General features: G+C 53.1%; 1 protein-coding gene across 7 annotated transcripts in view; it reads left to right on the forward strand.

Moving 5' to 3' along the window:
- Positions 1 to 6,370: 6,370 nt before the first annotated feature.
- Positions 6,371 to 22,821, forward strand: part of DNAH1 (dynein axonemal heavy chain 1) — a 73,959-nt gene continuing 57,508 nt past the window's right edge. For 3 of the 7 annotated variants that reach the window (XM_087431135.1, XM_087431137.1, XM_087431136.1), the window contains exons 1-8: positions 6,371 to 6,516; positions 10,178 to 10,559; positions 11,609 to 11,681; positions 13,904 to 14,078; positions 14,518 to 14,674; positions 15,580 to 15,712; positions 18,589 to 18,750; positions 19,325 to 19,577. In XM_087431135.1, the coding sequence (XP_087287261.1) occupies positions 10,212 to 10,559; positions 11,609 to 11,681; positions 13,904 to 14,078; positions 14,518 to 14,674; positions 15,580 to 15,712; positions 18,589 to 18,750; positions 19,325 to 19,577 (1,301 nt within the window). In that variant the 5' untranslated portion in view covers positions 6,371 to 6,516; positions 10,178 to 10,211. Of the gene's footprint in view, positions 6,517 to 10,158; positions 10,560 to 10,817; positions 10,967 to 11,137; positions 11,682 to 13,903; positions 14,079 to 14,517; positions 14,675 to 15,579; positions 15,713 to 18,588; positions 18,751 to 19,324; positions 19,578 to 22,821 lie in introns of those variants that run through there. The other 4 variants (XM_087431139.1, XM_087431138.1, XM_087431142.1 and 1 more) reach the window with 4 other exon arrangements.

A 22,821-nucleotide genomic window follows, 5' to 3' on the forward strand; every position in this document is an offset into this window, starting at 1 on the left:
TGATGAGGCAGGGTGGCCGTGCAGGGATGCCAAGTCCCTGGGTGGGCTGGGGGTGATGCTGGGGGAGCGGGGACGTGAGGTGTTTGTGGGAGTTGACAGTGAGCCGGCTTTGTGCGGAGTATGCCCCACTTCATTCTCATCCCAGCTGGGGGAGGGAGGGTCCACTGTTACTACAGACCCCCCTTGTTTTTACAGACTGGGGCTCCAAGAAGAGAAGGGACTTGCCCAAAGTCACACAGCTGGTGGGGTCTGGGCCACCACAGCTTGCTCCCACCCACCAAGAACTGGAGGGGAGACTCCTCCCTATGGGGGCATGTCAGGAGGAGGGACTACCTTGGTGCTCAATTTGCTGTTTGGTTTGGGGACCTGATGCCTTGAGGTGCTGGGGCCCTAGTAGGCCTGGCTCTGCCTCTTGCTTACTGTGGCATGATCCAGGCCAATGCCCAGCTTTGCTCTGTGCCTCAGTTTCCCCAGTTGTACAGAGGAGTTAACAAACACTGATTTGGCCCATGCTTTTTTGCCTCCCAGAGCCACAGTGTACCAGGGGAGGGGTTGGTGCACAGATGGGAAAGTGAAGCCCAGAGAAGGGACAGGAGGGCCTGGGGCCCAGGTTATTCCCAGGCCCACAGACCCAGCTCTGAGAGTGTGGTCAGCAACCAGGAGAGGAGGCTGCAGGGGTCAATGGCCAGCAAAGCCCAGCCTTTTGGTCTCCAGTTTTCTTTAATCTGCTTTCCAGCCTCCCTCTGCCTCGGGTTCATGTCTCCACCCCAGCTGAGTGCATCCTGAGGCAAGGCCCCTTCCCCCGACCCCCCAGTTATGGCTGGTCACAAAAGCTGGACCGTAACCAGACAAAGGGACAGGGGATGGAAGTGCTGGTTGTCATGGCAACCTGGAAGGCTGCTGAGACCCGGGGGAGGGGCTTGGCTGTGTGCCTGAGCCCAGGCATCAGGACGACCTCTGAGCATGAGCCAGGGTGGCCCAGGGGCTCACAGGGATCCCCCTCCTGTTTTGGGCCCACCAGAGCCAGGTGTACAATGACAACCTCACCCCCTCCATGGCAACACCTGCTCCCTGGGCCTCCCCTGGTGGCCCCATTGTCCTGCACCTGCTGCCCCCCCCCCACCTGATCCCCAGCCCAGGCGCCCTCCCCAAGGCACTCCCTGCCCATCCCCAGGCCCAGCTGCCTGCTCTGAGGGCTAGCCAAGAGGGGTTGTGGAACCAGGAGGTGCAGCAGGAAGGGCCCTGGGCAAGAGTAGAGGGTCCAGCTGCCAAAGCCAGCTTTGCCTGACCAGCAGTGTGTGTGCCCATGACAAAGCCTCCACTTCAGGGCCTCAGTCTCTTCACCTGTGAAATGGGAGCAGCCATTCCTGCCCTCAGGGCCTCCAAGATAATCTTCCCTCTGCTTTGAAGGAGATCTGAGGCCAGGATGTCCCCAGAGCTGGGTCAGGATGGACAGCTAGGTTGTGAAGAGAAGAGGGAAGGTCTGTTTTAGGTCATACTCTCAGGACCACCTCTATTAGACCCTGTGGAGACCTGAATGCCCTCCTGCACCCTTAAGAGTCACTACTTAGAGGTGGAAATGACATTTTCCGGAGGCCCCTCAAGGGTACAGGTGAACTGGGCAGGGGACCTATCAGTGTCAGGTTCTTGAGTGGCCTGTCAGGAGTATTGGGGAAAGAGGAGGACATTGGGGCAGGGACCCCCCACCGTCGGGAGAGTGAATGCTTCCAGAGGATAGCTTGGTGGGGGGGGGTCTCTGGTGATCTGACCAGTCCAGTTCAGGTGGGGAAACTGAGATCCTAGGAACTATCAGTGTCTGGCTCTCTGATACCCCACTACCAGACGGTGGAATGGAGGAGGGACAAGGGGGACAAGAGGAGTGGGTGGCCCGGGAAGATGCCCCACCCCCTCCTGGAAAGGGAAGGGGATTCCCATGGCAACTGATCTTTGTCTTTGTGGCTCACATTCTAGCGGATCCCTACACCCTGCAGGACAGCCGCAGGTTCCCATCCTACTCTGCAGTGACCTTGGGTGAGGCATCCTCCCTTCTTGCCACCTCAGTTTGCCCACCTGGAGTGTGGGAGCAGATTGCCAAGGAGACTGTCAGCTCCAGCTGCGGCCCTAGCTGTTTGAAATGCCCCCAGGCCATCACAGGCAGGCCCTTGAGGCTGCCCCACCTCTGTTAAGGAGGAATTCCCTCTCTTGAACAAACCATCCTTCCTGAACTGTCTGGAGTTTCTTACATACTCCCTCCCAGAGGTCTGGCAAGAGTAAAGCTTTTGCCAGGAACGGAGGTATTTGGTGCAGGGTAACAGTCCTGGCATCCCTCATACCACTCTGTACAGGCAGCCCGGATGCAGGGCTGGGCAAAGTTTGTGTTCTCCACTGTGCAGTTTTTCCCCTGGAAAAACTGAGGCCTAGCAGGGGAAGACACTTGCCCAGTGAGTCAGTGGCAGAACCCAGGCCTCCTGCCCTGTTCATAGACCTTTCTAGGGATGGACAAAAGGTCAAAATACCAGTCTGGTCCCCAGACTCAGTAAACCCAGGCTCCCTGGAGGGGTGGAGGGGCACTTGGTGGGTCGCAGGACCAAGATGATGAGGCCTCTCATTCTGCCAAGAGATCACTCAGCTGATGCTCCCTGGGTTCCTAGCGACAAGGGGAAATCAGAGGCGCTTAGAGCCTAATTACGATAAACAGCTCTCTGTGCAGCTCCTCAGGGCCCCAGGGAAATGTCCTGTGGAAGATGTCACTGTCTTGGGGCCTGTCACCTGGAACTTCAGCCCAGGCAAGTAGAGGCTGGTGGGGACCCCCTTCTGGCTGCTGCCCCTGGAGAGCAGAGCCTCAGCATCCTGGACCCTGTTCCAGGGCGTGGTCTGGAATTGCAGGTCAGAGGGAGGTAGGCTCAGGAAGAGAGTGTGAAGGTGGGGTCATGTGCAGCTGGGATGCTGTCAGTGGATACTGTCTTCAGGGTGGCGTTCCCAATGTGGGTTGCTCTGTCTCTTAGTCATTTCCTAAGGGTCCTTCCCGGACTGATGAACTGGCAGGACTACTGGGAAAAGCAGCACTCCCTGGTCCCTACCACTTAAGCCCTCCCTTCAGTTGGGCACAGCAGTGGCCACTGTATGGTTGCCTAGCAAGTGGTACTGGCCATGGTCCTCTGGGGCCCCTGAGGAGAGTGTAGTGTGTTCTGTGAGCTGAGGCAATCAGGGAGGGCTTCCTGAGGAGGTGTGGCCTGAGATGGGATGGATAGTTATAGAAAAACTGAAAGAGGGAGGAAATTCCAGCTGGGAAGCTCCACGTGAGTACAGGTGGGAATGGGCTGGGGTTGGGGGTGGGGATGAGGACTAAGCATTCATGGTCCAGTGGTCCTCAATCCTCCAGCCCTCCCAGGAACTCCTTTCCACTCCTTCCTGAGCTCTGGGCTTTCAAGGTCTTGTCTGTCAAGCTGACCATGTGGGTCAAAGGAGAATTACTTTGTCTCCATTTTTGTTCATCAAAGAAAATGCTAGTCAGAGCTGCTGAGGCCAGCTGGCTTATGGCAGAGAAGGGGAGGGTCAGGGGAGGCCTGGGGAGACCATGAGCCCTTTCTCTGACACCCCCCATACCTGTGACTTGATTTCTCTCGGCAGCAGCTCAGAGCCCCTGGCTTGGCAAACCAGAGGGAGCTCCTGGGGCCCAAGAGGCCAGCTGGGGGCAGGTGGGGAGCAGGTAGCTCCAGCCACCCCATCTCGATGTTTGTTGCCTTCTGTTCTGGCTGGCCGGCCACATGAAGGGCCCATTCTGCTGTCCATTCACACACGGCCTTCATTTCTGCAGCCAGTGAAGCATTGCTCCTGGCCTCAGCGCTGCCAGCAGGAAGGCACAGGGGAGTGGGGTGCTCAGGCTTGCCATGCCCTCAGACCCCTTGCCAAAAGGCATGGGCCTGGGCCAGGATACCCTAAGCAGCTTGTCTGCACAAGCCCCGAGCTTCCAGGTCACCAGAGTCATCCTCAGCAGGGGGGACTCCAGGTGAGAGATGGGTAGAGGCCCCCTCCAACTCTTGCAGGAACCCAGTCTCCCTTCATTTCAACAAGAGCAAGGCTGGCCTCCCTTCCAGCCCATACATGGTAAAAGACTGTCCTACCACACAGGAGCAGGAGCCCAGGGAGGGATCATGGCTCAGCCCCTTGTTCCTCTCCCAGGGAACAGATAGGTATGCGGGCCCCCAAGGCAGGGCAGGAAGATCAAAGCCTGAACCCGTACCCAACCACTGGAGAAGATGGGGCAATAGACAGTGGGCACCTGAGACCCAGGAGAGCAGGGACTGACCCACAGTCCCCTGCCAGGGAGAGAGGAGGACAGTCACATCCACTACCCACACTTGTAGACTGGCAATGTGGAGCTGGCAGGGCTGCTGGGAAAAGCAGCACCCCGGGCCCCCACCCCTGAAGCCCACCCTCCAGTTGACGGACATAGCAGTGACCATCTCATGGTAAGGGGTGAGTGGCCCTGTGGGCTGGACCTCCTGAGAGAGGACCCTTTCTGCAGTAGCCTGTCCATCTGTCTGGCAGCCATAGCCCCTGTGATGTCACCAACCCACTGCATTGCTTGGCAACTTTCCAGGATTAGTGTTGTGCGCCTGTCATCCCTGACATCCCATCATGAGCTGATGTTGCCCTGGCAACCCAGGTGGGTACTGCAGCTTTTTGGACAGTGGGAAGTGCCAAGCAAAATCAGGGAAGCAGATCCCTCTCCACAAGCCAAGTGGTGTACACAGCCTATCCCCAGACCCACAGAGGAGCCAGGCTGCCCTGAATAGGGCTTTGGGTGTCTCTGTGCCCTTAAAGAGCTGTGGCCATGCTTGTCTCCAATCTCCCTCACACTCCTTCCTTCCACCATGGTCACTGAGTACCGACTGTGTGAATGCCAACAAGAAAAGCAAATAAAACCACGGTTTGGGCTCAGGAAAGGTTGCAACTAGCATTGGGTCTTGAAGGATGAAGAGGAGTTGGCCAGGAGTAGGAGTTAGTGGAGAGAGATGTTCTGGACAGAGGAAGCAGAAGCCTGTGCAAAGGCTGTATCACTGTCTCCAGTCACAGCTTATACCCTGCCTCTGAGTTCTTTGTGGCCTGGTATCTCTGGCTCTCCCATTCAATAGACATTTTATGGTAGGGACAGTCTCCACTTCAAATCTGGACACTTAGTGCCCAGCACAGGCCTGGCACCAAGCCAGCATTACTAAAATGTCAAATACAATGGGACATTTGTATAACGAGCATCAGGTCCTACGACCTCCCCCAACACTAATCTGTCTTACTGAACCTCAGTTTTCCCACCTATGAAATGGGCCAGTTCTGAGAAGGCTCTGGCCAGAGGTTCCCAGGTTGCGATGAGGTGATTTTTTTTTTTTGAATGTCTGGTTTTTGTTTGTTTGTTTGTTTGTTTGTTTTTTTGTGAGGAAGATCAGCCCTGAGCTAACATCCATGCTAATCCTCCTCTTCTTGCTGAGGAAGACCGGCTCTGAGCTAACATCTGTTACCAATCCTCTTCCTTTTTTTTCCCCAAAGCCCCAGTAGATAGTTGTATGTCATAGTTGCACATCCTTCTAGTTGCTGTATGTGGGATGCGGCCTCAGCATGGCTGGAGAAGTGGTGAGTCGGTGCGCGGCCGGATCCGAACCCAGGCTGCCAGCAGCGGAGCGCGCGCACCCAACCGCTAAGCTATGGGGCCGCCCCCGATGAGGTGATTTTTAAATTTTCTTTTGGTTTGTAACCTACCTCTTTTCTTTACAGAAAAATTGAAAGACTGGTACATTGGACATCTGTAAACCTTCAGATTCTCTAACCTTTAGCATTGGACCACTTTTGCTTTATCTGCTCTCTGTCTATACTTATCTACATAGAAATCTTGCTGAACCATTTGAAAGGAGGTCGCAGCAGCAGACATCCTGACTTTTGTCCCGAAGTTCTTCAGCCCACAGCAACTAAGACAAGGACAGTCTCCTATAGAACCACAATACCATTACCACATCTAAGAAAATTAACAATAATTCAATATCCAGGACGGGCAGGAGGATCAAAGCCTGAACCCAGGCCAGGTCACTGGAGCAGACGGGAATTTCCCCAATTATTCTCCCCAAATCATTTGCATAGCTTTTTATTTTTTTAAACCAGATTTCAATCAGAGTTCTCGCACTATATCTGGCCGTTTTGTTTCTTACTCTAGAAGAGTCTGGGAGGGTAAATGGGTAATGGAGACTGGATTTGCGAGTCTAGTGGGCTGACACTTCCCATGGCCGGCCCCCATCCGGCCCTCTGGCCGTGGCCCAGGCCGGGGAGGGGGAGCCGCGCGTCCTGGGCGGGAGGAACCAAGTCCCGGAGAGTGTGGGGGAGGCCGGTGCCGACCTTGGGAGGTTCGCGGACGGAAGCGCTGGCCCCGTTGTGCCAGATGGTCCCGTCCCTTATCAACGGACCCAACGGACCCAACGTCCCTCCCTAGAGACGGGCCGTCAGACCTCACACTGCGCGTTGGAGCCGGTAGGTTGGTGGAGTCGGTGGGGCAGAGGGGTGGCAGGGCGAGCACGGGAAGGGGGACCTCGATAAGGCGCAGAGGGCGAGTGGACAGGAAGGAGGACGCCCTCGCGGTCCACATCCCTGCCCACGAGTCTGCGGTCCCAGTTTCCCGAGCCTTGGCCAGTGGGAAGGGAGTACGGTACACTTTTAAGCAACGTTTCTGGTAAGTACTGTACTTACCAGGCCGGTTTTCTGGGCCCCAGCCCCATGCTGAGAATGTGGGCCCCTCCCCCTCCTGTGGAAGGCCCGTGCCGGAGGGAAGGAGCGTAGGTCCGCATCAGCCACCCAGTCCCTCTCCTGATCCTGACCACGTGCAGTCTCTTAGTCCTCAGTGTCCCCATCTGTAAACTGGCAGAGCACTGCTGCACCTATCTCACAAAGTTGTTGCAGAGATCACCTTTTCTTTAGTCACTCAATTCATTCATTCACACAATCATTTGGCAAACACTTGCTAGGCACCTACTGAGTGCCAAGCCTGTGCCAGTCCTGTGCTAGGTGCCGAGGAGGTTCCAGAGGTCAGTGTTACTCAAAAATTCCTGCATTTGCAGCCCTCATGTACACACATAACACGGGCAGAGGTTCACTGGAGGGAGGAGCCTCAGACAGCTGTGAGAGCTCAGAGGGGGGCACATCAGGTGAGTGCTCCAAAAAGGTGGAGAGAACCCCAAGCCTGTGGGGGTTATTACCACCCACAGTGTTGTTTGCCAGATAGCCCCAACAAGGACAGAGACTTCCAAAATCTCTTAAGCCACAGGTCCATTTGTCAAATGGGACCTTAGACAGAACCCTGGTGTGTGAAACAGATAAAGGTGCAGGGTCCTTGTTGAATTGCAGGTGGGCAGCTTAGAAGCCCTCCTGCTTAGGTCCCCCTCCCCACCGGCACTCACTCTGCAGAACCTCAGGGCTCCTTGGTACACAGTTTGAGACCCACTGTTGTGGTGCTAGGGACGTGGACCTTTGGGTCAGCCAGAGGTGAAGACCTCGGTTTCCATTCTGGTCTGCCAGTTCTTGGCTGTGTGTCCTTTGCAAGTTTCTTGACTTCTCTAGACCTTAGTTTCCTTGTTTGTGGATTGGTGATAATGGTAGTACCTGCTGTGAGGATCAAATCCTCTTGTTCATCTGTGTCCGTCCAGCCCAGTGCCTGCAGGTGGTTGGGTCACATGAGGTTGAATGTCAGTGAATCCAACTGAAGCTTCATCTAGCTCAAGCTAATAGGGCTCCCAGGTGATCTGATGGGAGAAAGAATAACTTGGGTTCAAACTCCAACTGTACCTCTTACTGGCTGTGTGACCTTGCTCAGGTCACTTAACTTCTCTGAGCCCTGTTTTCCCTATCTCTGAGAAATGAGGATAGTCTCAGTTCCCACCTCAGAGATTTAAATGAGATGATGCGTGAACTACATCTAAGCCCCTAATATCATTCACCATTCCCAGCAGTGTGCCTGCCAGGGCCTTCCCTGCCATCTTACTGGCCAGTTCCCTTACACAAATGAAGGAGAGCCCAGAGTGACCGGTAGAGGCCTTGCTAGGGACCATGTCCTCTCCCTCTTGCCAGCCATGCTCATTCCTATGCAGAGGCTGCCATCACCTGTGGGGCTGTGGCAGGAGACAGAGGTCTTTCTGTCTGTCTGTCACAGGTCCTGTGCACTCTGGCAACGTACAGGTGCCCAGAGCTGAGACTGGGACTGGAAGGAAGCCATTGATCCTTGTGAAGGGCTGAGGGATGGAGGGGAAGCCGCATGCTGGGTTTGCAGCTCACCCTCACACCTTTCTTCTCGGGACATGGCTGGATGCGTTCCCCCCCTGCCCTCCTGCTCAGAGCGAAAGGGCTCACAGGGGCAGCAAATCCCCCATCACACACTCCTTTTGCCCCCAGCAACACTGTGGGTTCCTGGACATTTCTGCATCTGTTATCTCTGCCGAGCCTTATAATACACTGGGAAGCAGCCAAGCATATTCAAGCCCATGAGAGCTGGAGAAGCCAGGGAATGGAATGCCTTTCTGTGGAGCGGGGACCCTGGCCTTGCCAAGGCCTGCTCTGACTGTTTAGTGATTTTGTTCAAAGATGAGGCAGATGTCTGTGGGTTTGCAGCCATGATGGGACTGAGCCCAGTGGGTCCTCTGTCCTCTAGGGTGTTCTGGGGAAGGGCTGGTGACTATCAGGCAGGTGCACCAGACTCAGCATTATTATCAGCACCTGCCCTGGAGGGTGGCTGACCACCAGGGAGTAGATTCAGGGAGCGGGGTTCTGGTGGGACACGCCTGACTGGCTGGAAGCTGGTCAGCCTTTGGGCTGAGTCTGAGGCTTCCTGCCAGAGCCCCATCTGCCCTTTACAATCCTGCAAGTGGTCTTGCCAATCACCCACCCCTTCTTAGAAATGGACTCAGCAGCTGCAGGCTGAGGTTTGCTCCAGACAGCCCTGGTTGCCCACCCCCTCCTTTCAGGTCAGTCCAGGCAAGATTCCCCTGCCGTGATCCAATAGGGGGCCTACACCAGCCAGTCCCACTGGGTGGCTAAAATGGAGATGATAGAGCACAAAACTTAGCCAAAAAAGTGGCCTGTACTGCAAGCTCCTGGCTGCTTCGTCCCAGTGTGCAGGGGTGGGAAATGGGATGGGCCAGGCCCCTATTTCCTTTTATTAAGATGCCCCCCACTTTTGAATTGACATTTTTATTGAGATAATTGTAGACTCACTTCCTTTTTATTTTTGCACTAGCATTACATGAAAACCTCTTCTTCCCCACACCCTTGTCCGATTTCTTGTAACATTCCCTTGACCAAGGAGTTCCCCCGGCGATGCATTTTGAGGTAGCCAAAAGCAATAGTGGCTTTGCAAGGACTTGCTCATCCCACAATGAAAACTCTGCAAACCTTGTCCTCCAGACGGTAGATATGTGTGCAACCCAATGGCACAACTGCTGCTCCCTTTGGGGAGGCAGGAGGGTGTATGTTTCCTGAGCTGGGCTGACCCCCAGAGCCAGTGTGGGTGAATATCATTCTGTCACTGGCAGCAGCATCTGTGGGCCAATGGAGAGTCAGGGTTCCTTTGGAGAGGTAGTCCTCTGGCTCCTGGGGTATGGGGAAAGGGCAGGCATGGGTGGGGGAGGTAGGCCCCACACTGGGGAGAGGCAGGGCAGTCTGGCAGGGCTGGGCTGGGGGCACCAGGGCTGCCTCTGGCTGAAAGTCATTTTGGGGAAAACCAAACAGGGCCCTTCACTGAGTGAATGAGCTCTGGGCTGCCCTCCTTGTCTCTCCTTGTGAGAAGCCAGGCCTTGCTCTCTAACATGGGGGAGATGGAGTGGGCAAGTATAGAAGGATGCACTGGGGTGGGGGCATCTGTAGAGCTTCCCAGACTCCCTCACTCAGCCCCTGACTCTGGATGCTCATTTCTCACCTGCAGCATCCAGGGAAGGCCCTACTGTCTCCTGGGGGGACCCTCCTGGCACTGTGTGTCTGTCCAGATTAGGAGGAGACCACTTCCGCCCTCTCCGCCCCCTCTTCCGTTATCCGTGCATAGGGGCTGGGGCTTATTGCAGGGTGGCAGACCAGGCATCCGTGTATCCTGGTGCCCCTGGGGCTGAGCAGAGGCTGGCAAGGGCCCAGTGACACCAGTTTCTTCTCCTAGGAGCTCTGGCTGGGGCATCGCCCTAAGAAGCAGCATGGAGCTGCCTAACAGAGAAGGCGGCAGCCCAGGAAGGACCCCTCTAGGCCCAGGGTGCAGCAGCACTCATGTGGGCCGGAAGTGCCATCTGAGGAGGACTCATGCAGACCTAGAGCACAACCTGGGGAGGATTCTGCTAGGACCAGATTCTGGGTCGGAGAAGCCTCCTCCAAGCCCTGACCCCAAGCCCCCACCTTTACCCCTGTCCCAGGCCCCACCTATGCTCTCAGACTTGGGGCAGCCCCGGAAGTTGCCCCTGACAGGCACTGATAAGAGGTACCCCCTGATGAAGCAGCGTGGGTTCTACTCTGACATCCTCAGCCCTGGAACGTTGCCTCAACTTGGGGTGAGTGTGGCAGCTGTCCCCTACCAAGACTGAGCCCTCCTTTGGGGTTCCATTTGCCCATCCTTCCATCCATCCATCCATCAATCCATTTGTTCACTTATCCATCCATCTACCTATCTATCCATCTGTCTGTCTAGCAATTCGTCCATCCATCCATCTGCCCCTCCCATTCATCTATCGTTCTGACCATCCATCCATCTGTCCATCCATCCGTCCATTCATTCAACAATTCATTACTGAGTACCTACTGTGTGACAGGCCCTGGACTGAGCACTGGTGACAGTGAGGATGAGACATGTGTGTCCCTATTGTCATGGGGCAATGGCTTTGGTGGGGGAGGCCCCCCAGCTCTGGTTGGGGAGGCGGTCCTTGGACAAGGTGGCATCCAGCTGAGATCTAAGAGACAGGTATGAGTTTGCTGGATAAGATGGGGGTGGGGGGAGTGTTCCAGGCAGGGAGAACAGAAGGTACAAAAGCTTGGGGTCCCTGACAGAGGCTGTGGCCCATGTGGAGGAGGAGGAGGGTAGAACGTGAGGGGAGAGATGGAGGCTTGGGGCAGGGCGAGGACGGAGAGGGGATCACTAGGGGAGAGTTCACAGAGCCCCTTAGGTGCCGGGCAGTTTTAGGAAGGTTTTAGGTAGATGAGGGGCCAAGAGAGATAGGATGAGGACTCACTGATACCCACTACGCTGGGGGTGCCAGAGTGGCCCTTGGGAGGGGAGATATGCACAGAGACACATGCTGGCCTTGCAGTACCTCTGTGGCTCAGCCCCTGGACACATACCAGGAGTGTTTTCAGAGTCAAGAGGGAAGCTGTGCAGGACCAGAATGGGGTGGGGCCAGGGGTGTCCCAGGTGGCCACAACTTGTCACCCACTGTGGCCTCTGAATGAGAAATTATGTGAACTTTACTAGTTCTACCCCACCCCTGTGCCCTTGGGGTGCTCCCTGGTGGGCTTGGGGGAGACACCTGGCCTTGGGGTCCCTCCCAGATCCTGCCTGGTCCCCAGGATGTTTATGGCCCCTCAGGGCTCTGGGGTTTGGTTTCAGGAAGTATGCCGTGGCCCTCGCATGAACCAGGACCTCCTGCGGCAGGCCGACCTTGACAAGTTCACCCCAAAAGGTCAGTGCCCAGGAGGGCTGGGTGGGTGGATGCATGCAGAAGCAGGGCCTCTGGCCTCGGGGAGATTGTCTCTTCTTGGCTGAGGCTCTCAGTTTCCTCAACTGTAAAATGGGGATAACAAGAGATAAGCGCCCAGCTTGTGAAAAGTGCTCAGTGACCCACAGCTGCTTTATCGCTACTCATAGCTGAGCTGTGACAAGGGCACCGTGGTGGGCTGGGGCTGCTGAGGGCCAGGGCCCCAGCATTCTCTACTCAGCTGGGGGCAATTGGGCATTTACATGTGTATTTTCTGCCTCCCCTGGAACGTGAGCTCGAAGGAGGCCAGGCTGTGTCTGAGTTGTTCCCCGCTGGGGCCTCAGCACCTAGAATAGGAAGGTGCCCAGGAGATCTTTGCTGAAGGCGGGAAGGAGGGCTCTCCTCTCAGGCTCCATGATGAGTCTTGTAAGGACTGGGACAGGTCTGTAGGGTGTGGGGCAGTCTCCAGTGGCAGAGAGAAGAATGGGGTGGCTCCAGGAGAGGCAGCAAGCAGGGTGGGGAATTGGGTGGGGGCCCTCCCACCTGGCCAGCAGACAGGATGCCCCCTTTGATCAGGCCCAGATGCCCCGTGGGCCCAGCTGTCTGCCCCTCCTCTCTAACCTCAGGAGAGGCCTGGCTCTTTGCTGGCACTGCCCAGATTAGTCCTCTCAGGCCCCATGGGCCTCATGGGGTCTGTGAAATCCCAGTAGTGGCACAGGAAACGTCACATGTATGTGCATTTGTGCAGTGATCTGAGGATCCAGCCAATTGTGTTCACCAGTCTCACAAGTATCTGTGGCCTAGAAAATGGTTACAAACCACTGATCTAAGGGCTGTGGGGGTGCTGGGAATGGCGCTCCTACCATCCATGGGGGCTTGGGGGTGGGAAGGGTTGGCAGATCTGCGGCCCCACCCACATGAGGAAAAGCAGCCCCAAAACGCCACAGGGTGGTGGCGGTGAGGGTCTTGGCAGCCAGAGACAGAAGTCCACTCTGCTGTCAGAAGGCTAAGTGGAGGGCTTGAGAAGCCTGCCTAGGGCTCAGGGACACAGCAGGGGCCAGAGGACAAGCTTTGCTGTCCTCGCCCTGGCTCCTTCTCCCCCTGAGATGCAGGCCGGGCCTGGGAGTAGAGTGGTGTCAGGGACTGGCTCCAGAGCAGATGATTAGGGGTCTGAAAACTGCCTTCTTAGCCAGGCATTTTTGGTACCTTGGGGTTCCCTGAGCCCCTGACAGCTCTGGTAAGAGAGTGGACTTCAGCTAAAGGTGGGTGGCCTCTGCTGAGCCTCTAGAGGCTTCTGTGGAGCCCCAGGGGGTGGACCCTCCTGCAGTGTGACTACCTCTTGACCCCAGAGAGGTGGTGAGGCCCAAGGAGGCCCAGGGCCTCCCAGGAGAGTGAATGGGAGCCATCACTGAGCTGTCCTAAGCCCGCCCATCCCCTGGGAAAGGTGGCTCATCTCCAGAAGCACGTTCCTGCACCAGCTTTCCCCACCTCTGTGGTCTCAATTTGCCTGGGACTTTCCTTTTCACTTAACATCCTGAGTCCTGGGAAACCCCTCAGTCTTGGGCAAACTGGAATGGTCACCTTATCAATGAGTTTCTCTCCACCAGCTCCCCTGCCCTCAGATCTGAAATAGAAGCTTCTGTCTGTCCTGGTTGTCTAAGTAGAGGTGACCATTTTGTGACTTGAGAGTCACACAAGACCAGGGTGGTGGTGCAACCCACTCCTTCAGTATCCAGGATGCCTTGAGTCTGGAAATGGTCCCAGGGAGTGAATGGCATTCAGACTCTGGTATGCTTGGGAGGGCCTCTGGGGTAGGGGTGGCAGGAACCCATCCCAGATGTGCTGGGAGCTACCACTTTGCCTTCCTGTCTAGTTGTAATCCTTGCTGGTAGTTTGATTCAACATTTGGCTTGAGCAAAGGCCGCTGGTGCCAGGGTTATGGGCGGCCTGGAGAGGAATGATTGAGCGTGCTGGCTCTGAGCAGGGAGAGCAAAACCAAAACAGACCTTCCTGAGGCCCTCAGCCCTCCAGGCTTGCAGTCTCTTGGGTATTTGGTGCCATATCTGGCTTCTCCGTGGCCACAGGCAAGCTCTGAGCTTCCCATGCCCCAAAGCGTGCACATCTGGTTCCTGCCTAACACTTTGTCTTGGGAGGAGTTGGGCCCCGGCCTGAGCCCCTGCAGCTCTTGCCCCTGCCTCCACCTGCAGTCAGAACCTTTGAGGTTCCTGAGGACTTTGAGAAGCACCTGGAGCAGCAGTGCATCGGGTCCACCACCCAGATCCTCACCCAGACTGACTTCCCACTGCAGGCTTATGAGCCCAAGGTGCAGGTGCCCTTCCTGGTGCTGCCAGGCCAGTGCCCCCGCAAGATTGAGATTGAGAGGTATGGCTGCCGGGCTGTGGGAGGGCCTGTCCTCTGGGAGGCGGCATCTGCCCACCTCAAGGGGTGAGGGATGGCAGGCCACTAGGTGAACATCCTCACAGCAGAAGTTACTAAAATGGGTCTGTGTGCAAGTGTTCAAATCAAATCTTCTAGCCCTTTGGTTTCTTAATAGGAACAAATTGCTTTCCTTGCTGTGGAATTGGGGAGGGTGGCATATATGTCAATGTAGTGAAATGCCAGGCAGGACAGAAGGGCAGTTGCTGGGACACCAGCCCCAGCAACCACACCACTTCTTGATGAGTTCCAGGGGGTGGAGGGCCCTGGAGGGGTCCTTGGGCCACACCCCTTCCCTGGTGACCCTGTGGGCGCTTGCTGACACCCATGGAGCCACCGCACTCAAGCTGAGCTGTCATGAGATCCCTTCGTCTCCTTTGGCCAGGAGGAAGCGGCTGTACCTGAGCCTGGACATTGAGCAGTTGCTGGCCAATGAGGGCATTGACTCCAATGAACTCATGCCCAGGCACCCAGATCCCCATCACCCCCAGACCATCGAGCAGGGCCATGACCCACTCTTTCCCATCTACCTCCCGCTGAAGGTGAGCCCAGCTTCCAAGGAAGGCTGATGGTCAGGGATGGGCATACAGGACCCCAGCTGAGGGATCAGACCTGAAAGGTTCTTATGGCAGTCACAAACACTCACTTGTCAAACAGGGCAACTGCATCATCGGAGCCCTCTGAGGGCTTTCAAGTGTCCTAGGCTGGGTCAGGAGGGACCCCAGGACCCTTGGGATGCTGATTCTCTGCTTCTTCCCTGGGAGCCTGGGCAGCCTATGTGCGTGACCTCTGTCCCCGCCCCACCCACGGGCACCAAGAAGCAGCCCAGTTGGACTGTGGAGTAGTGTACGGGCCTCCTCGACCACTATTTCTGGGCTCACTGAGATGGGGAGGCGTGAGGTGGAGGAGGGCATTATTGTAGCCCCTTTGGGGTACTGATGGAGAAGCTGAGTCCAGGGAGGAGAAAGAGGGAGCATAGCCTGCTCTGGCTTTTACCTGTCTGCCTGCCCTTCTTTTCCATGGCCCTGAGTGTCTCTTGCCTAGTGGTCTCTGGGGAGGCAGAGCGGAATCCAGATGCATATCACCATGCTAAGGGTGGCCTCCTGACACCTTGAATCTCCATGGTTTCTGAGTCTTGGTGGGGTGCTTAGGAAAATCCAAGGGTTACCTTTTCCCTCGAGCCTGAGCTGGAAGATCCTGGGCAGCGGGAGAGAGAGCCTATATCCTGCTCTGAGTCCCCAGATACCCCTCTGTCTGAACCTCGTAGAGCCAGACCCCACAGACCCCTGTGAGCAGCATGAGGCACTCAGCCTCCTGGTCCCCAGTCTGCAGCTCCTACATCTGGAGAGGAGCCTACTTAAGACACCCCCATCCTCTGGGACGCCTAGCCCACTCGGGCCCTCCTAGGGGTGAGCCATCTCTTCCCAAGTCTGCTGCTTTCTTCCAGGTGTTTGACAATGTGGAGTTTGACTGCCGGACTCCCAGCGAGTGGATCAACATGGGCTTGGAGCCAGGGTCTCGGGACAGGAAACCTGTCCCTGGAAAAGCCCTCCTGCCCACCGATGACTTCCTGGGGCATGGTGAGCAGGGCCAACATGGGCAGGGGGCAGGATCCTGGTCTGCATCATCCCATCCTGGCAGCAGCCCAGCCAGGAACTCCTGGGCTGCCCTGGGGCCTGGTAGCCATGGGAGGTGAGGGCCCTCACCTTCTGAGGCCTCCCAGCTAGGATACAGCCCAAGGGGCTGGCCACACAGGGGCAAGAAATGTAGGGACCAGGGATGACATTGGTGGGAGGGCTGGGGAAGGGACAGCTGGATGGTGTCTAGGGTTAAAAAAAATCTTTGATTTATTAGTAATAAAGTATGCAAGGGGTCGCCCTGGCGGCATAGTGGTTAAGTGTGCGCACTCCGCTTCGGCGGCCTGAGGGTTCACAGGTTCGGATCCCGGGCGTGCACCTCTGCACCGCTTGTCAAGCCATGCTGTGGTGGTGTCCCATACAAAGTAGAGGAAGATGGGCACGGATTTTAGCCCAGGGCCAATCTTCCTCGGCAAAAAGAGGAGGATTGGCATCGGATGTTAGCTCAGGGCTGATCTTCCTCACAAAAAAATAAAAAAAAAACCAAGCTCGTTGGAAATGTTCAAATATGCATAAGGGGCACAATTCAAGCCCTTCCATCCCCCCACCTAGAAATCACCATTGCTCCGGCTGTAGCTGTGGCTTCTGAGCTTTCATTTCTGCATGGACAACACACATGCTATCATACATGCTTACACTCTCACACTTGCTTGCAAACACACACAGTCATAAGCACATTCACTGTCATACTCACACACCGTCCAACATACTCACACATACGCAAGTCACACCCATATGCACATTTTTATCACACAAACACAGACTCACATGCCTATCATCACCCATTCACAACTGTTGTCACACCCCATGCACATACCTGCACTGATGCCACACAGATTTGCACATCTCGGCCTTGCCTGTATCTGCTCTTCTTTGGCCCCAGGTCTGCCCTGGGGGCCGTGGAAGCTCTCTATAGTTTGCTGCTGTTGGAACAGTGCCAGGGTGAGCTTCCACGGCTGCCAACCTAGCCTGCATGGCTGGTCTCTGTGCAGGCATCCTAGGTAGGTCTGGGTTGTGAGCGTGGAGGTTGGAGGTGGCCATCCCCCTGTGTAGGGCTGAGGGCCACTCTGCTGCCTGCCCAGTGGGTGGACATGCTGCTGTGGAGCAGGGAGTGGGCATGATGGACCATTGCCCAGATGGGAAGTAAGGCTGTGAGAGCCATGCTGGTTTTAAGACTGCTCAGCCTCCAGGGGGCCTGCAGTGAGTCCATTGAGCAGGCTATAAGTTTATGTTTCGATTTAAAAACACGTTAATGCTGGAATCAATTTCTTTGAACTAGACAAGAAGCCCAGAATGTTCCCTTTACTTTGGACTTAATTACAAAAATAACTTAACTCAGTTGTTCCCAGATCTCCAATTCCTGGTGATAAAACCAGAAGGTTTGGGGCTGCATTAACCTTAAATGCACCAAATACCAGCCTCCTCACAGAGCTTCTGCTTGCAGCCCTTCACAAGGGCCCTGGCCTTGGGCTATAGCAGCAGCAGGAGGGGGCTGGCAAGGAACATTTCTGCCTGAGACCTCTGGTTTTCTTGTGGGGGATTCTTGTGACATCTTTTCCTCTAAGTTGAGGCAAGATAAGGTCAGCATTTTAAAAAAGGAAACTTCCTAGGAAGAGAAGCGAAAAGGAAAACAGAGAACCAAGCTGGAAAGATATACCACAGCAACCTCCGTAATTACTCATCTGTCCAGCGTCAACCAGCGGGGAGCGTTTCCCCAGAATTCCAACCCATTTTCCTTGCTCAGCCTACTCTGTAGAACCCATCAGTTTGTTTTAAGCCACTGTGTATTGAGGCTTCCTCTTCTGGGCACCATGCCATGTGCATCTTCCTTCTACAAAAGTTCATCAGGCACCTATTATGTACCAGTTTCAATTCTAGATACAGGGACACGGCTGTGACCAAGACAGGACTAAGTTGCTCCTGCCCTTGGGGAGCTGACTCCAGAACCAGGGGAGGATGCTTGCATAGCATGACTTTGGGCTCTGTGGGGGACACAAATGGGTAACAGGTCAGAGAGTGCCTAGAGCAAAGGTGCTGTTTTAAGCAGAGATGCTTCTTCAAGGAGAAGCCACTTGAGCAGGGAACAAACCTGCAGTGAGGTGACCTGAGCGAAGACTGTTCCTGGCAGAGAGCACAGCCAGTGCAAAGGCCCTGGGGCAGGAGCAAGCTCCAAAGTCACCGGAATAGCCAGACCTCCAGTGTGGTTGGAGAGGAATGAGTTCGGGGGGCAGTGGCAGGAGGTGAGCTGGGGAGCTGGCCAAGGCTTTCAGCCCAGGAAATAGTTGGGAAGCCCATCCTGACCAAACAGGCCCTGAGGTCCACTTTGAACCCATTGCAGGGCAGCAATCTTCTACCCTGCCCTGACCTGTCCTGAAATGATGGGCCCAGAGGCTCCACTGCTGCATGCAGCATATGGGAAGGGCTTCACCCTGGCCTTAGTCACCTTGATGGGGTTGAGCTCAGCTATGATGACCTTTACAGTTGGATCCTTAACAGGTCTCTATTTGCCTGGGGGCTTTCCTGCCTCTTGTCCCAGCCCTGCTGGCCTGTGTGTCTCTGCCCCGATGGGGTCATGCAGAGCACAAGGGCAGAGAGGCCTGGTCCTTCAGGCTCCTCCTGCTGCCAAGGGTTCCCCAGAGGCCAGCTCAGCCTGGAGGAAGCAGGGACCCTATTCTGTTGGAGCCAGAGGGGATCATCCTGGTGGGAGAGAGGCCAGACTAGGGACCTCCGAGACCCGTTCCCAGCACCTGCTGCCCACACTCAGAGGCCCCTACCTGCCCCGTGGCAGGGAGCACTGGTGGGTTCCCCTTCTGTTTCAGAGGACCCAAAGAGCCAGAAGCTGAAGTACGCGTGGTGCAAGGTTGGTGTCCTGGATTATGACAAGGAGAAGCAGCTGTACCTGGTGCACAAGACAGATGAGAATGGCTTGGTGCGAGATGAGATGGGAAAGCCCATCTTGAATGGAGGGGTTACTGCTGAAGGTACAAGCCCTCTGCCCTTGCCCCAGGCAGACCCCCAGCTCAGGTCGGGCCTGGCCTGTGACTGAGGCCAACCCTTGCCCAGGGCCCAGCCAGCTCAGGTCTGAATTCTCCCTTGCTCTGTTTGTCCTGTGGCTGTCTGTCCTCTGACCGGTGAAAACCAGAGGAGCCATCACTCAGAGACCTCAGAAAAGGGAAATGGCCATTATTTGATATGCCAACTCTGAGCAGCTGACAGTGCTGCTTTCCACATGATGTTGAGAAGGAGCCCCAGGTGTTTCAGTTCGTGATATCTGCCCCAAGTGTGGCATCAAGGAATGGGAACTTGAACAGCCACCTCTGTGTAACTCCTTGTCTGTGCACAGCTCTTTACAGTTTACAAAGCACTTTCACATCCATCCATGGCAACTTGTGAGGAGGGCAGGGCAAGTAGTGTCAGAGATGTGACGGAGGGTCAAAGAAGGGAAACCACTTGCTCAGGGCCACCATGCATCAGCAGCAGAGCCAGGCTGGAACCCGGTGCTCCAGCCCAGAGAGCCTGATGGTGTGTTCCCTTCTTCCTCCCACCCATCCCCAGGCAGGCTGCCCCTCCTAGTCTGCCAGTACTGGGTGCCACGGATCCAGCTTCTCTTCTGTGCTGAGGACCCACGCATTTTCACACAGCGCGTGGTCCAGGCCCATGCCCTGCGCAAGAACACGGAGGCGCTGCTGCTGTACAATCTGTACGTGGACTGCATGCCCACTGAGGGCCAGCGGCTCATCAATGAGCAGAGCCTGAACAAGATCAAGCAGTGGACCGTGAGCACGCCCCGGATGCGCAAAGGGCCCTCGTGAGTCCCTGCCAAACCCTTCCCCGTGCCCAAATACCACCTCCTCCAGGCAGCTGTCCCGTGGGGAAGTAGTGCTGCCTAGAGAGGTAGTGCTTCTGTTTGGGGCTGTCTTGCCCACTGCACTGTAGACTTCTTGGACCCCAAACAATTTCTTGTTCATCTCCAGATCTGTCTTTGGCAATATGGACTCATGGATTCTTATTTAATTCAAAGGGTTATCATCTGTTACGACCATTTTTTATTTTGTTGCTCAAATTGTCCCAGATTTGGCCAATGGGAGCCTCTTCAAGCTGATTCCTGTGTCCTTCTGATATCTTCCTGTTGTTCTTTGAGCGTATTTTTACTTTCTGGCACAGCAAGAAGTTCTGGGCTTGTCTCTTTTTTTTTTTAAAGATTTTATTTATTTATTTATTTTCCCCCCAAAGCCCCAGTGGATAGTTGTATGTCATAGCTGCACATCCTTCTAGTTGCTGTATGTGGGACGCGGCCTCAGCATGGCCGGAGAAGCAGTGTGTTGGTGCGCGCCTGGGATCCGAACCCGGGCCGCCAGCAGCGGAGCGCGCGCACTTAACTGCTAAGCCACGGGGCCAGCCCTCTGGGCTTGTCTTATACTTTCCCAGCCCCAGCCCTGAAATTGGCTATTCCTCCAAGGAGCCCTGATTCCTTTTAGTGGGAAATGATATTTAGACAAGATCTGGGCATTAGATGTGCTCATTACTAACTGTGAGATCATTGATTTGAGGGTCTTAGACCAGACAAATCTGTGAAATATATATATTATTACATTATTATATGATATTACATTATTATTACATTACATCACATTGCATTATATTTTGTATAACCTCCACATACATCCACCTCTATTTCTGTAACTCTCTGTTGATCTGTCTGTTAAAGACCATGAGTTCACACTGATACCTTCAAATTGACTCTAACACTACAGGGCTCATTCTCACTTGTACATATTTGTTACTTCTTTCTCCAGAAGAAAACTGGCTCCCATTGTTCATCGTATGTTTACTTATTTGCTCAGTTCTAGAATACACAGAAAGTATTTTCAGATTGCTAATTTATATTCTTTAGAAGAAAAAAACCTTGCTAAGTCGATTTTGTTCTTTGTTTAGTATTCTTTTTCTCTTCAGCCTGGGGGCATATAGTCCAAATACCATGTTCAAAAGTTATTTGGTTTAGTTCTCCCCCCCCCCTTCAGTGGGATATGTTCATTTGATGAAATACAGCTTGGTCCATTTATTTTATATGTATATAATATGTATACATGTTATATATAATATACATTGTACATATAATGTGAATATATATTCTCAGTATACTCAGTATATATGCATATCATATATTTCTCTCTCTATATATAATATATATGTATAAAATATACAATATATATATTACTCAAAAAGATATACTCAGAGATGTGTCACTCTCCACTCCTATTCATTCTGTCCTATCCACATCTCCCACCTTTTCTACTCTGTTCCCACCACGCATCCATAGGTAACCAATATCCCTAGCTTCTGGTTTATTCTTTCTGTAATTTTTTGTGCACAAATGGGCAGACACATGTATATTTTCTTATACCGCTTTCTTTCTTACATGAAGAGTAGCACACTATAGATATTCTTTTGCACTTTGCCTTTTTTACTTATAATACATCCTGGAAATCAGTCCATATCAGTTCATTGAGATTTCCTTCATTCTTTTTTTACAGCTGCATAGTAATCTATCATGTGGATGTATCATGTACCATGGTTTATTCAACCATTCTCTAATATATAGGCATTTTTAGGCCATGTCCAGTATTTTAAGATTAAAAACAATACAATGAATAACCTTGTGCATTTGTATGTTCATATTGATGGAAGTATAGCTTTAGGGTAAATTCTGAGAAGCAGGATTGCTAAGTCAAAAGATAAGTACATTTGTAGTTTTGTTAGGTATCACCAAATTGCCCTCCATATGGGCTGTGCCATTTTGCATTTCCACCAGCAATATGTGAGCGTGCCTCTTCCCTTACAGCCTTGCCGAGAGTGTGTTGTTATACTATTTAATTCTTTGCCATTCTGGAAGGTAAATAAGTCTGTGAGTATTGAAAGTGAGACTAAACATCTTTTCATTTGATTTGGGCAATTTTTATATCTTTTTGTGTCCTGTCATGTCTTTTGCCCATTTTTTTCTCTCAGGTTTTTGGGCTTTTTCCTGGCTATTATTTTAAGATTTCTTTATATATTAGGGATATTGGTCCTTTATTTGTGATATATGTTGCAAATATTTTCTCCTGGTTTGTCAGTTGTATTCTGACATTTCTTATGGTAATTTTTGCAATATAACTTAAAAAAATTTATGTAAACAATTTTATTAATCATTTCTTTTTTTTTTTTTTTAAAGATTTTATTTATTTATTTTCCCCCCAAAGCCCCAGTAGATAGTTGTATGTCATAGCTGCACATCCTTCCAGTTGCTGTATGTGGGACGCGGCCCCAGCATGGCCGGAGAAGCGGTGGGCGCCGGGGATCCGAACCCGGGCTGCCAGCAGCGGAGCGCGTGCACTTAACCGCTAAGCCATGGGGCCGGCCCGTATTAATCATTTCTTATATTACATCTGGATTTTGAGTCATAGTTAGAAAGCCTTTCCCTAGGTCGAGGTTTTCTTCTAGTACTTGTATTGTTTCATGTTTTTGTTTTTTATATTCTTGATTCATCCTTATGTATGGTGTGTGATATGGATCCAGTTTTATCTTTTAATAAACGATTTGTAACCAAATTAAACACCAATCAGCATTTATTAAAACTTCCATCATTGGCCCAGTGATTTGAGATGCCACTTTTATCATACACTAATTTCTATGTGTACTTGGGTCTATTTCTGGACTTTCTGTTCTATTCCGTTCTTCTGTTTGTCTATTTATGCACTTGTACTACAGTTTTAATTACAGATGTTTTATAGTATTTATGTCTTATAGGGCCAATCCTCCTTTGTAGCTCTTTCCTTTCAGTGTTTTCCTGGCAGTGGTTCTTGCATGTTTGGTTGTTTTAATTATTTATTTTTAAAAATTGTGGTAAAATATACATAACAAAATTTATCCTTTTAACCATTTTTAAGTGTACAGCTCAGTGGCATTAAATACATTCACATTGTTGTGTGACCATTACTACCATCCATCCATAGAACTTCATCTTGTAAAATTGAAACTCTGTACCCATTAAACACTAACTCTCCATTCCCTCT

The sequence above is a fragment of the Ceratotherium simum genome, chromosome 5 (genome assembly GCF_057802395.1).
Source record: "Ceratotherium simum simum isolate JZ-2026a chromosome 5, ASM5780239v1, whole genome shotgun sequence".
Classification (NCBI taxonomy): Eukaryota; Metazoa; Chordata; class Mammalia; order Perissodactyla; family Rhinocerotidae; genus Ceratotherium; species Ceratotherium simum.